The 13184-nt window shown below is 40.4% G+C and overlaps 1 protein-coding gene across 2 annotated transcripts in view; it reads right to left on the bottom strand.

Moving 5' to 3' along the window:
* Nucleotides 1–13184, bottom strand: part of wdr25 (WD repeat domain 25) — a 34263-nt gene that overhangs the window by 16730 nt on the left and 4349 nt on the right. For both annotated transcript variants that reach the window (XM_015969894.3, XM_054741660.2), the window contains one exon: nt 10181–10328. In XM_015969894.3, coding sequence (XP_015825380.3) covers nt 10181–10328 — 148 coding nt within the window. The remainder of the gene's footprint in view (nt 1–10180; nt 10329–13184) is intronic.

Raw genomic sequence — 13184 nt, 5'->3', positions numbered from 1 at the left:
TCCGGGAGGAGACCTAGGTAGACCCAAGACTCGTTGGAGGTACTATGTCTCTCACCTGGCCAGAGAACTCCTTGGGATTCCCCTGGAAGAGCTGGCCCAAGTGGCTGAGGAGAGGGAAGTCTGGACCTCTCGACTTAACGCTGCCCAACCCCCCCCCCCCCACCCCACCCCGACCCCAGATGTGGTTTTTGACAATTATCAACCTCATAGCTTAATGCAAACCAAATTATTTTACATCCAGAACTCAGCTCTCAGAGATACGGAAGTTCTGACCAACATCACAATCACACATAGGTTCCAGACATCCCCTTTAGTTCCATTCACTCACAGTAAATAATAGTTAACCAATTTGTCAAGTTTTAATTGTTTGTAAAATAAAATCTTACTTTTGAAAAGCTGACTGTTTTCTGAATCAAAATGAAGTGTGTACAATCCCCTAATGTATAAAGACTCCTAGAATCTTCTGATTAAACACTATAAAGACCAGGCAGGGTGATATTCTATATTTAGATAGAGTATCCTAGCTTATTAGTCACAAGTAGAGTTAATATATATTGAGCTAAAGTACTCAATTTACCTAACCCTACAGCTGTCAATCAAAGTGCCCAGTCCTGTCAGCCTGAACCATCTGTAGCCGAGTGATGTGGTCCAGAATATCGTTTGTTTGAGGATTGTCCCTTTCAATTCAATTCAATTCAATTCAATTCAAGTTTATTTATATAGCGCCAAATCATGACAAGAGTCGTCTCAAGGCACTTCACATAATTAACATTCCCATTCACAGTTCATTAAGCCAATCAGAAATAATGTGTCCTATATAAGGAACCCAGCAAATTTCATCAAGTCCCTTGATTCTTTAATTCCCTGTTTCCAACAACCTCAAAAGAATCATCTTTTCAAACCAGTTCACCAATACGTTAGGTGAAAAGGTTGCTGTTTGAACTAGATGATGAAAATATAATTTCCTTTCAGATGTCAGGGTGAAGCTAAATAATGCACAAATCTCAACTACACTGCAACAGGAAGCAGCAAATTAGCCTCAAACATCATTTTTTTAATTATCCGTGAAGGTTCATTATTTCTGAACAGTAAACACCTTCACAGCCTTCACAGCTGCTGAGAAACAGTCATTCAAAAACATATTAAACATACATTAACCCTTGTGGTACGCTGCTACCAAACATGTCATCATCAACATCTTTGATACCCACTAGCTTGGACCTCATCTTTAGAAGTTTGGATTTAAACTTTCTGTGAGAAGACTGAGTAGGACTGGGCAAACAAGACACAAGATGGCTCATTAAAGTTCATATTGAAAAAAAATATATAACCAGTGAATTTCTCTGATGCGTCTGACTGTAAGCAGTCACCACGTGTATTCTTAGGCATCCAGTGATCCACAAAACTACAGAAGTTTTGTTCCCTAGATTAAAAAAAATCACTTCTACCCTAAACTTTGCACTGAGCTTCACCATTTTTAATTTTAGGGGGGACATTTGTGTTTCAGCTAGCCTTTTTGTCATGATTGATGGTGTTTAGTTTGTCCTGCCTGTATGGAGAAATGGGCTGAACCCATCCGCGTCACCAGGAAACGTTACAGGCTGCAGCAACCAAAATACTTCAGAAGCTACCATGGATCGTTCTCTACTTTCTGATTTGACTGCATACTTTGGAATTCCAGCCATGTTTGCATTTGCATCCTTAAAAACAGAATAGTATAGCACAGTGGATGTATTTACATCATGAAATAACATTAGTTAGTATTTTTTTGTCTAGACAAGAAAAATGTATCGGTAGTATCTTAAATGATATGACATGTGTCTGATGATCTTATATTTATCACAATTAAGGGGAGATAAAATGATTTATTGCCATAACATAAGCCTGAAAATATTTATAATATTTAAGACAGAATTTCGTTGAGGAACTCAGACCAGATGCTTCCAAGTCATAACCAGATTTATCGCGAGTTCTTGTTGTTCCAGCAGAATAAAGGCTCCCGGCATTTTAATTGCACCACACATGTTTGCATGTAAATTGGAAAAATAAAAAGTGGCATTTGAGATACGTATATACAGCCTTGTTGATCTTCATGATTTCCTGTAAAAATAGTTTTTTTTACGATAAAAAAACTGTTAGATATTTCATATAGGAGACACGCACCTTTATTTTTGAGAAGTGAAATAAAATTTACAGGATTTACAGAAAGTGTGAACTAATTGTTTCAACAAAATGAGGCAGGTGCATAAATTTGGACACCACAAAAAGACATTAACTCAATATTTAGTAGATCCTCCTTTTGCAGAAATAACAGCCTGTGAACACCTCCTAAAGATTCAAATGAGAGTCTGGATTCTGGTTAAAGGTGTTTTTGACCTTTACAAAACATCTCTAGTTCATTCAGGTTTGATGGCTTCCGAGCATGGACAGCTCTCTAACTCACCACAGATTTTCAATAATATTCAGGTCTGGGGCCTGAGATGGCCATTCCAGAATGTTCTCCTTGTTACTCTGCATGAATGCCTTAGTAGATGTTGAGCAATGTTTAGGGTTGTTATCTTGTGAAAGATCTAACCCCGATGCAGCTTCAGCTTTGTCACTGATTCCTGGGCATTAGTCTCCAGAATCTGCTGATATTGAGTGGAATCCATGCGTCTCTCAACTTTAACAAGATTCCTAGTCCCTGCACTGCAAGGTCACACAGCCCACAGCATGACGTAGCCACCACCATGTTTTACTGTAGGTAGCAGGGGTCTCATTTATAAAACATTGCGTAGAATCCTTACTAAAACCGTACTTAAGCTCATTGTAACATTACTCTGGAAGTGCTCCCCGATGTCATGTAAAGTCAAAGCAGCATTGTTTAGGATGCATGGCATTTACTAACTAGAATTAAATACAACTCCTCCTCCTGGCAACGCCCACTTTCATAGCATTTTTCAAATCTTGACTAGGGGTGTAGTTACATTTTCTGATGGTGTGCAGTCCCTTTTTAAGCATTTATTGCACACTTTAAGTGAACATTTTTTATCGTAACAAACAACAATTAATAAAGAAAAATCGTGAAGATTAACAAGGCTGCCCAAATGTTTGCATTCCACTAGCTTTGATCTTTAACTGCATTTTTGTAAATAATGAAAAACATATTGAGATATATGTCAGATTTCGCAATTTATCTAAAAACGTCAAAATATACGTTTTGGTCCATGTTGCCTAGCTCTAGTACTGACCAAACAACTGCAAGACTGCAAAAATCTTCCTGAAGGAAAGTGTCTGTTGTCTAACAGAAACACATGATGCTGCTGTTATTAGCCTCTAAAAAGACGAAAAACAAAAGAAAGAAGCTAAAGAAAATTTATAATGACTGTAAGAATCAGAGTGCAAAATAATGTTTTGGCTTGAGGCTGTTTTAATCTAAGTCAAATGTAAAATGTCACACTTAAGTATAAAAGAAAAGACTGAGGGCTTTAAGTATAATTAGGCCTGACAAGGTACGACCAATAATTTGTTTTCGGAGAAAACATGAAGGCAGAGTCTGAACACCTCGGGGCTTCAACGACTCCTCATTAATTCATCGAACAAACACATACTCCAGCTAAAGACGAAGTCGTTAACCCTCCACAAAAACACACGTCGTTGCACAGCTCGTCCCGGGATTTTCCTACCAAGTCTTTGCAAATGAGGAAAATGACTCACAGCTAAAAGACTGCACCAAAAGTGTCGTGGAATAGTTTGCACCCAAATTTCCTCCAAAGTTTTAACAGGCTATTTCATCAGGCTCCATGCTTAATTGGCTTACTGGCAGCAAAGATCTGTCATGGAGATTAAAAATCCCTTGTTTGGAAAGACAATATGAAGCAAGCGTTTACCTCAGAAGAAACAGAGCCTCGCCGTGTTTTAATTAAGCAATAATAATTAGCCGGTTCGAGAGGACAGATAAGGGAGGACTGCAATGATCCGCCCGTCCCTTTATGATAGTTTTATGCTGATGGAGGAGCGCATAACAATTATGCACAAGTCAACTGATGACTACAAAGTAGGGAACATATGGTATGGTGTGGAAACCAGTGAAAACCCCCTTAGGGAGAAAGGAGAAAACAAACACTGCATTTCAACAAAATCCACCAAAGCAGGGAGAGCTCTCGCTGCACACAAACAAAAGAAAAATCTTTTTTTTAATGTCTAGGATATAAACTTAAGAGTAGATAAGTGCAGATTCAGATAAACCACTTTAAAAGTGGATTGTAAAGTAAGAAAAAATAATAAAAGTCTAATAAATTCCTCTCAGATCTGGATCATGTGATGCTTCAAAAGAGGTTAAACACGAGAAACATGCAGAGTATTTTCAAGTTTTCTTCCCCCTTCAAATCTGCAGCTGATAAAGTTTCTGTAATAAATATTACAAATGCTCACTGGGGTCTTAATGCACAATTTCTGGAGGGGGCACAAAGGCAAAGGAAAGGAGAAGCAGCCCTCTGGAACCACTTCTCTCATGATGCTGGCTGCTTTTAAAAGATACAGCAAAAACATCCACTGTTGGTGGAAGCGTGTGTAGATACGAGCTACGTTTTTGCCTTTTGGAGCTGAATTTGTTTCATTTTTTGAGAATCAAGCCTGGCCTGAGTTAGTTTGGCAGGTTACCGCTGTAAAAATAAAGCTTTCCAAATGGGTCATAGTGCAGATTTGCTTATTTGTGGTACTTAAATTAAAATGCTACTGAGTATGTGTTTCGTTTACCTAAGAATGTGCTCTCATTAAGACTCCTAGCATAACTCTATGAACTATTTCTTAGAAAATGAAATGTTAGAGGTAGAGTAATAACACAATTACTCCGTTATATCTTATAATTATATTTCATTTCTTTATCGCACTTTTAGGTATAAACGTGTATATAACATGTGTGTATCGTGAAGCAAGGATTTGGTGAAGCAAAGGCCAGCGGCGTGCCCAGATCTTTTAAAATGGGGTGGCCCAGGTTGGGCACTTGTTTAAAGAGCAAGTCACCCCCAAATAAACTTTTTTTTGCTGATAAACTAAATAAACGAGTGTCTAATCGTGCTGCAGACACGTGTCATCAATAATTTGGCACTTCAGTGCATCTTAGTTAAAATTTAAATGTTCTGCCTAAAACTGGCAGTGTTGTGCCGTTGTCAGGTAAAAACTCTGCACTGCATTTTAATTTAAATCTGCCACCGCTATTAGCTAAGAAGTATGCTATGATGTAAACTGGTACATTATGATGTCACAATGCTGTTGTGAGCCTGAGTGTGTGTGTATTTGTTAGCGGCTCCGCCCTCTCGGTCTGCCAGGCAACAGCATGTGTTGCATTTTTCAAACATGAAGTGGGAGTGGAGTTAGACTCTGGTAGGGGATGACTTGCTCTTTAAGCATGGGTGGCACCAATGGTTGCACATTGTGCAATGACCATTCTTCTTTGCGCTATTTTGTGGTGGTTAGCAAGCCAGTTCTTGGTGCATTACTGCCACCAACTGAAGTGGAGTGGGACTGGGGCCTGGACACTAAATACTATTTATGTCAATATGAAAATTTAAAACAATAATGGTAACACTGAAATGTTCTGTTGGTCAGGGCTAGAAATAAATATTTAAAATGTACAAGGGGTGGCCAATAAATTTCCAAGGGTGGCGTGTGCTACTCCAGGCCACTCTCTGGACACACCCCTTGCAAAGGCATGTCTGACTGCAGTTTGAGACTATCCTTGAGATAAAATTCAGATGATTTTATTGTCATTCAGAGGAACATATATAGAGTATTGCACTATTTATAAAGATGAGGCATTCCGCTGTATAAAATAGTTAATTGGCTGTAGAAATAGCAGAAATGAACTAAAATACTCGATATTCATTTGTGCACACGTACTGGCATAAGCACAGAAATGTCCGTGAACTGGGGTACACGTTTCATTTGGAGTTTCTTGTGCTCAGGTTGATTTAAATATATTTAAAAAGTAGAATTTAATTATATTTAATCTTAAAATCTCTACACAGAATTCCTACTGAGGCATCTACATGTTGCACATTGAATTAGCAGCTTTCCCAACACCCGTTTCAGCTAATCAGCTTTGGGTTTGAGTGCTCAACCGCTGCTGCCACTTCACACCAATCCAGATCGTGTCATGTTCCTGAGCCGAGGTGACACCATCCCCTATCTCACGCTATCAAGCTGATTTCCCACAGGTGACAGCGGACGGGGCCGCAGCTGCAGAAGATCCACAATCAGGAACGCGGGTATAAAGGGAGGATGGAGACACCTCACTACGCCGGATGATTGCTCCTGTATAGGTAGCCCCAGCCACTCGCTGGGTCCTATATTGATCAAAATGTCCGGTTTTTCATCCAGGAACAGGGATCGAATTATGGGGGGCTAGGTATCTTTCAGGGAAAGATCCAGTTTCTGCCTATATTACAATATTTATGGACTCTCAGCAGCGTAGCGGGGTTCTGTTGAGCTGAGAGGATGCAGATCGTTGGTGCACCCGCTGCATCCGGCGCACGATACATTCTCAAGGTGGCGCAACAAAACATTAACACATGATCGTTCATATCCGTTTATATCATCAGGTACTCTGTCTTTTAATCGTTCCTGACGCGCTCTGGTCATCATGTGCTGCGGTGATTTCACCTCACTGACGCAGCATCGAAACGCACACTCCACTTTGCGGTCAGGAGATCCCTTTGATCTGCTCAAAAGTAACTGATGAGGTGAAAAAGTAAGAATCCAAGCAGCAGTTTTTCTAGAGAACTCAGAGGAGATGCAGGAAGATGAGAAACAGACAGGACGGGAAAATAGTCAAATAAAAACAAGAAAACAAAGAAAAGTGTTTGAAAAGTAAAATGTAGGTAGATTTATCTGCTCTACACGTTTTATAAAACAATAAGTTATACACATGTACTATTTATACATCTGATACAATTCAGATCACCTTCAAAACTCAGTCACACAGCCAGGGCCGTTTCAAGACATTGTGTGGGCCAAGGAAAAACGGAAACACCCCCCAACGCTAAACACAAAAGATTTGAAAAAATGGGACACACTGCTTTCCTGCTAATGAATTTTCACAGTTGATACCTGTGCTCCTTCAAGGCATGTGCTCCTAGCTGCAAAGCATTGCACCTTAAAATATTAAATTTTTTATTTACTTGTGAGTGTTTATGTATATGTAGACAAACAAACTTGTTGATATGATATGTAGATTAATATGTAGACACATACATTTGTTTATATTCAGTACAAGTTACATAGATTTTTTTTTGCTTCCGTTAGTTGAAAAATGAGAAAAGCCCCTTGAGAAAATAATCGTGAATTAAATCGCAATTGCAATATTGAAGAAAAAATTTGCTAGTTTTTACTACGGTTGACATGATCACAAGTCCTAAGATGGGTGATGAAAATCCCCATAAAGGCCAGACTTCGTTATGGTGATATTATACCATTAAAGGGTCTCAAACCTGCAGCAAAGCGGAGTTGAATTAACCACAGTGGGTTCCTTGTTGAAGCTGAGAGGCTCTGCATTAGTGTGAAGGACTCCTATCCACCCTGACTGCTGACTGACATGGAAAACACTCAGCTTCCTCTTCTGTCACTTACACGTAAAGCTGGGTTTAGATACGATAACTATGCTAAACTCTCTGAATGAGGCTGCCATCATGTTTTATATCTTCTGGAAACATTTTTTTTCTATAATAAAGTAAAGCTGGAGTGTTTTTAAAACCTTATGAGGCAGATTATAAATGCTGTTCATTCTCGACAATGATCGAGTCGAAGGTGTCAGGGACTTCATCTCAGCGTCGCCACATTAAACTGCGTTACAGTTGTACAGGAACTGGGCTGGATTCCCAACTCCCACATTAATATGCCACTAAATTGAATTTTGTTCCATTTCTCTGGCTGTCACGAGACCGCAGCCTTATTATACCCCCGCACTGCCACATGCAGATTCTCACTCTCAGAGACAATATGGTTGAGTTTATTCCTCAAATCTAAACAAATAATAGTAGGAGGAGAAAGTCGATTAATGAAACAAAACTGGATTATACGTTAGGGCGCTGTGAAAGCCTCACAGTACTTCAGTTGTTGCTTTGAACCAACTCCAACCACTCCAATCAAGACAGCGGTAATCAAATAGGCATTTATTTGTTTATGGTTGTGGTTGGTGACGTTCCAGTAGAAGGTCACGGCAGCTGCTCCTGTGGTGATGTATCCATTATTGATCCCTTTCCTGGAGCTGCCTGCGTGTTTAATGGACTGGCCAAGCTATTATCTGTGGGCTTTATTGGCAGTATTGACAGACATACTGGGAGAGGAAGTGCAAACAGTAGCAAGTCATTGCTGCCATGAGCTGACCCCAGAGAAGAAAATACCCTGGTGGCCAAAGAAAAATACATGTACATTTTTTACTTTCAGTTATTTTGGACACTTTTAACTCAGAATTACAGGATGACAGGAGGGACAAACAATGTGAGATAATGTTAACTCTGTTTTAACTCTCGTTTCAGAACCAGTTCTTCTCTGTTGAAAGGTCGTATACGGCATTAACAAGCCTGCTAGACACGTGCTTGGCCAGGAAACAAACCCGGTTTATTATCTATCATAAAAGTCACCTTGAAGGTCATTGTAACATCAGGCAAAAAAGTCCCACATAACCCAACAAGGCAGTGAAAATGGAGTACAGGCCATGTACGCACGTAGCTGGGTTTTTGGAAAGCCGAACATCCTCCTCCACCCATCTAGGATAAAACTTTGGTGAACACCACTTCGTTTTCTGCAAAACAATCCAGTGCCTTATTCAAAGGCAGGCCAAGCCAATAGGGGGCAGTAGTTCCCCAAATCTTTTGTGTCGTTGCTGATAAACATTCCTTGGACGTGGAATACCATAGTGGTGGGCAAAAACAATACTTGGCTACATGTGTAAAGGGTCTAACACTCGTGTTATTTGGAAAAGATTTATCGTTAGACAATTTAAAGGGACATTTAGTAAAGTACATTGACAGCCAAATGAGGAATGCATTTTTAGAGGTAATAGAAAACTAATTCTGAAAGGATCAAAACAAATATCTAATAGCTTATAAAGTAAAGTTTTAGGAGTGTGTAGTCCTGACCAGCTCCAATGTGGTTGGTATTGGTTTTGTTTTTATTTATCCATGGCTACATGGAAATAATTAAGAACAAAAAAGTGACCATTTGTGTTTTTATCCATGAAAGAGTCAATAAGTACAATATTTGTTTAAATTTATTTTGAAAAAGTTTCAACATGGTGGAAAACCAAAGATGGCTGCCTAGCTAGTAGATCGGTAACAATTACCTGACGAGATTAAAAGCAGCTAAGGGACTTTTCATCAGAAATATTAAAAAATTAACTTCAAACAGCAACGTACTAGCTAGATGCTTAGCTAAAGGTGTGTTAATAGTTTGAACAAATAGAGTATCAGCTCCATTTTTGCTTTGACATTTAACATTTCAGTATCAGAGCTCTCACAGCGGGAAGGGTTTTCAAACTCGTCCTAAACTGTGCATCCTATTATTTACAGCCCTGTTATTTGTATTGTTTACCTAAAAGGTGTTTTGCACGGCTGTCACTTAGTTTGGAGCCTGATAAATAAAGACAATTAGGCTATTAAGTAAATGTATGAGCATAAGGAAAATCCTGACTTTGTGACATAAACCAAAAAGTTGTCAGCTGAAATGGACGGAGTGCTTTTGATGTGCTGCTTTATTTACATTTTGAGACAGAAATGCTGCATTTCATGGCTGAATGGGAAATGAACCTGATCCGTTAGCGCCAAAAACATATTTCAAAAGATATTCTAGTTTTCCCCCTCGACTCAGGCAAAGAACGAACCAGCTTAGTAATTCATAAAATGGATTTACAGCAGGTTTTAGGACTCAGGGGGTTTCAAATCACTCCCATAAACTAATATTATTACTATCTGAGTCAGGATTGCAGAAGGTACAAATGCCAAACACCAGAGGTCTGCATGAAAATGTAAAAAGGAAATTCATTTGGGACAGAGGTCATGAGAGCAAACACACAAGAACACCAGAGTTTATGGTTTTCAGGCCTGAATCACAAAGATATCAACTTTAAGAGGTAAATCCAGTGGATTATTGCGGGCAACATTTTTGTTCCTGAGAAATATCAGAGTGAAGTGCTGCTCCTTACCGGTCTCCACGTCGGTGATCGCAGCAGTGTTGTCAAATGAGCCGGAGAGGAGCTGTCGCCCACAGGGGGTCCAACAGGCATCACGCACAGCTCCCGAGTGGCAGGTGTAAGCCCTCAGGCACCGTCCGCTTTCTGCTCCATCCCACACCTGCCAGACAGGCCAAAGTCACACGGAAACCCAGACTGCGGCAACTAAGCCATGAGAATGAGCGGAAACTTTACAGGAGTTATTTTGCTGTTTTAAAAGTTTTGTTGAAGTGCTTTTTTGCTTTCTTATTGATTTTCATCAAGTATTTTTTTTACTTAGAATGAAATAATAATTCCCTTCCTCTGTCTCCCTCACAAACACAGCAGATGCACTTACTGAGCAAAGTGCAGAGGACAGTCACAAGATTTCTGGTTCATTTGAAATACAAGTTTTAAGCGTGCTGACATATGAGCTCAGAGGTTTTAGTGACTTTGTGTTGTTGGTTTCTATAGAAAAGCCTCTTCTTTGTTATGGCAGCCACAACTACACAACACAAAGCTGCTCCTCTGAAATGTGACCTCACAGCTAAATAACGTGCATTAATGAAAGAAGTATTATTCAGACTAGTCCATTGCTGATTTTGTCCTTGGTTATTGTACCGGGTTTCAAAAAGATCTCCTGGAAAACGCCTCGGCCAGCGTGGCATGTCTTTAATCAGGGTCCCTGCGATTCTGTTAGACGTGTCGAAGCACAAAAGCTTCTCCGAGAGGCACAGCATGAAGTCCGATGGGTGGTCTGATCTGACGCCCACTGATTGCACTAATGATAAAGTATTTTTGCCTTTCCCGGCATTACCAGGGCCACGGAGGAACTTTGAAGATCTGTGCAGCACCATAGATCCCTCTGTGCTTCATAATTAAACATGACTCGATGTGGAAACACCGTAAGAAGCACCGTGCAGATGTTCCCACAGGAGACCGAGGAGAGAGGTGGATATAGAAAAGAAAGAGTGACACGTTAATCCAGCAGAGAATAAATGGGAGAACCAGAGCTGCCTCCAGGGCCTCGCTTTTATTTCCAACTTGTTAAATATTGGAGCGATGCATCTATTAGGGATGCTTCTGTTCCCTGTACAACACGATACTCCTGCTCCTATTTAATCCCAGACTAAGGGAAACACTGCCATCTCAAGGCTGGAAGAAAAACGGACAAAAAGCAAAAAGTTAGCGCCCATCCCCACCAAATCAGGACGTGTGCATCACTGAAAACGGGAGTTGGTTTGCATCCTCTTCCAAGAAACACGTCCATTCGTTGTTTTAATCCGTAATCCTTAGTTGAAACTCCGTTTCATCAACCTAAAACTGCTGCTTCACATCTACCGTCGCCATGGTGACAGACAGGGTGGAATAACAATAATCTGACAGATAGGATGGAGCATGAAGGATGTCAGAGTGAAGCACAGACTTCATTGATTATGACCCTCCACTCCTATCCAGCCAGGGGGAGGACCGAGAGCATCAGTAGTGAATGCAGTAGAAGACGGAGCACACTGCAGGTGAACAGTAGTGAGCGATGAGCTGCTGCCACCATTCAAGACAATTAACACTTTTGCAGAAGCAGCGTGCGAGTATCGTGTTTGTACCTGCAGATATTTGGACCCATGAAGAAATGTTGCATTTAGAGGGAAATGCAAATGAAGCAAACATGATATACAACTGCAGACTGTGTGTACACACACACTCACACACCATCTGAATCAATTCAAATGAGTTCGCATACATTTTTCCATTCCACAAACTTGATTACACAATGAAAATAAAGCTTTTGCTGCATAAAGCTGGAGCTGTTCCTGCTTCACTGCTCCAGTAAAAATGGTCTAACTATGAAACTGCAGATGAGAAAACTAAGCTCTGGACAGAGAAGACCAAGATAACAGAATGTAAAAGCCTGTCAGATGTAATTACAGCCAACAGCTCAGTAACCAAATATTAGCACCGATTTGATTTAGCTACAAAATCTCATTTGGTGGTAATGCTGCAGATTTTTATCTCTGGGAATGTTCACTTTTGTGTTAATATCTTATAATATTCTAATTTCTGCACCTAAACGGCATTGATGGCAACATTTATTGTTATTAAGAGATTTAGGATATTTTTACTGTCATTATAAGGGCTTGGTGCAGAAGAATGAGGAGAGGTAAATAAAAACAAACAACAGGAACAATAAAAGGGGACTTGCAGCAGGTGACACAGACCACCCTCTGGTGGGCATTCCTGTCTCCTGCTGAGCAGATGGAGAACCACAAACATACAAGAACGTGGGTCATTACGCTCCTAATGGTGGTAGCTGGTTGTCCTTGAGCTCTCCCGAAGCTGCAGCCTCCACTGAGCCACCCTGATGATGGCAGTGATGTTGACGCCTCCAGACAGGCCATCCTGGCTGTGGACCCCAGGAAACTGGAAGTCTGAGACCCCCTCCACACCATCCCTCCCATTAAACAGCAGAATGTCAGTTTTCTCCCCCCTATGACTAGCTCCTTAGTCTTTAGAGTAGTTTCTATAAGTGCACCACACTGACAGCTGTTCCACCTCTTCTCTGCATGCCGACACACCGACACACAAGGTTTATTCATGCGCAGACTCTTAACTTTTCCCTCATTTGGATGCCATAGTTATTTTCATTTAAAAAGCATCTTAGCGGGTTTAAAGTCGCTGCTTATCTCTAAGAAACATTCATTCTGATGATCGTTTGTTCAAGGCTGCAGGCCAGGCAGTCAGCTACTATTACTATTAGGGATGTAAGAAAATGGATACACTAAAATATCCCAACATTTCGTGTTTATGACACTGTATGAATTTACGTGTAAATATTTACTGTATTTCTTTTGTGTGCTGCAATTCACACTCTGACGGCTAGATGGCAGCAGTTTTTATGGCCTTCATTAGGACAGATCAATAAGATCTCAATAACCCAGCCTGTCCACTGGACGCGTACTGTCCCGTGAAGAGTTGTACGCCGCAGTTAGCTGCTGTTGCA

The sequence above is a fragment of the Nothobranchius furzeri genome, chromosome 18 (genome assembly GCF_043380555.1).
Source record: "Nothobranchius furzeri strain GRZ-AD chromosome 18, NfurGRZ-RIMD1, whole genome shotgun sequence".
NCBI lineage: Eukaryota > Metazoa > Chordata > Actinopteri > Cyprinodontiformes > Nothobranchiidae > Nothobranchius > Nothobranchius furzeri.
Note: the sequence above shows the minus strand (reverse complement) of the source record. Positions and strands in the feature narration are given on the sequence as shown.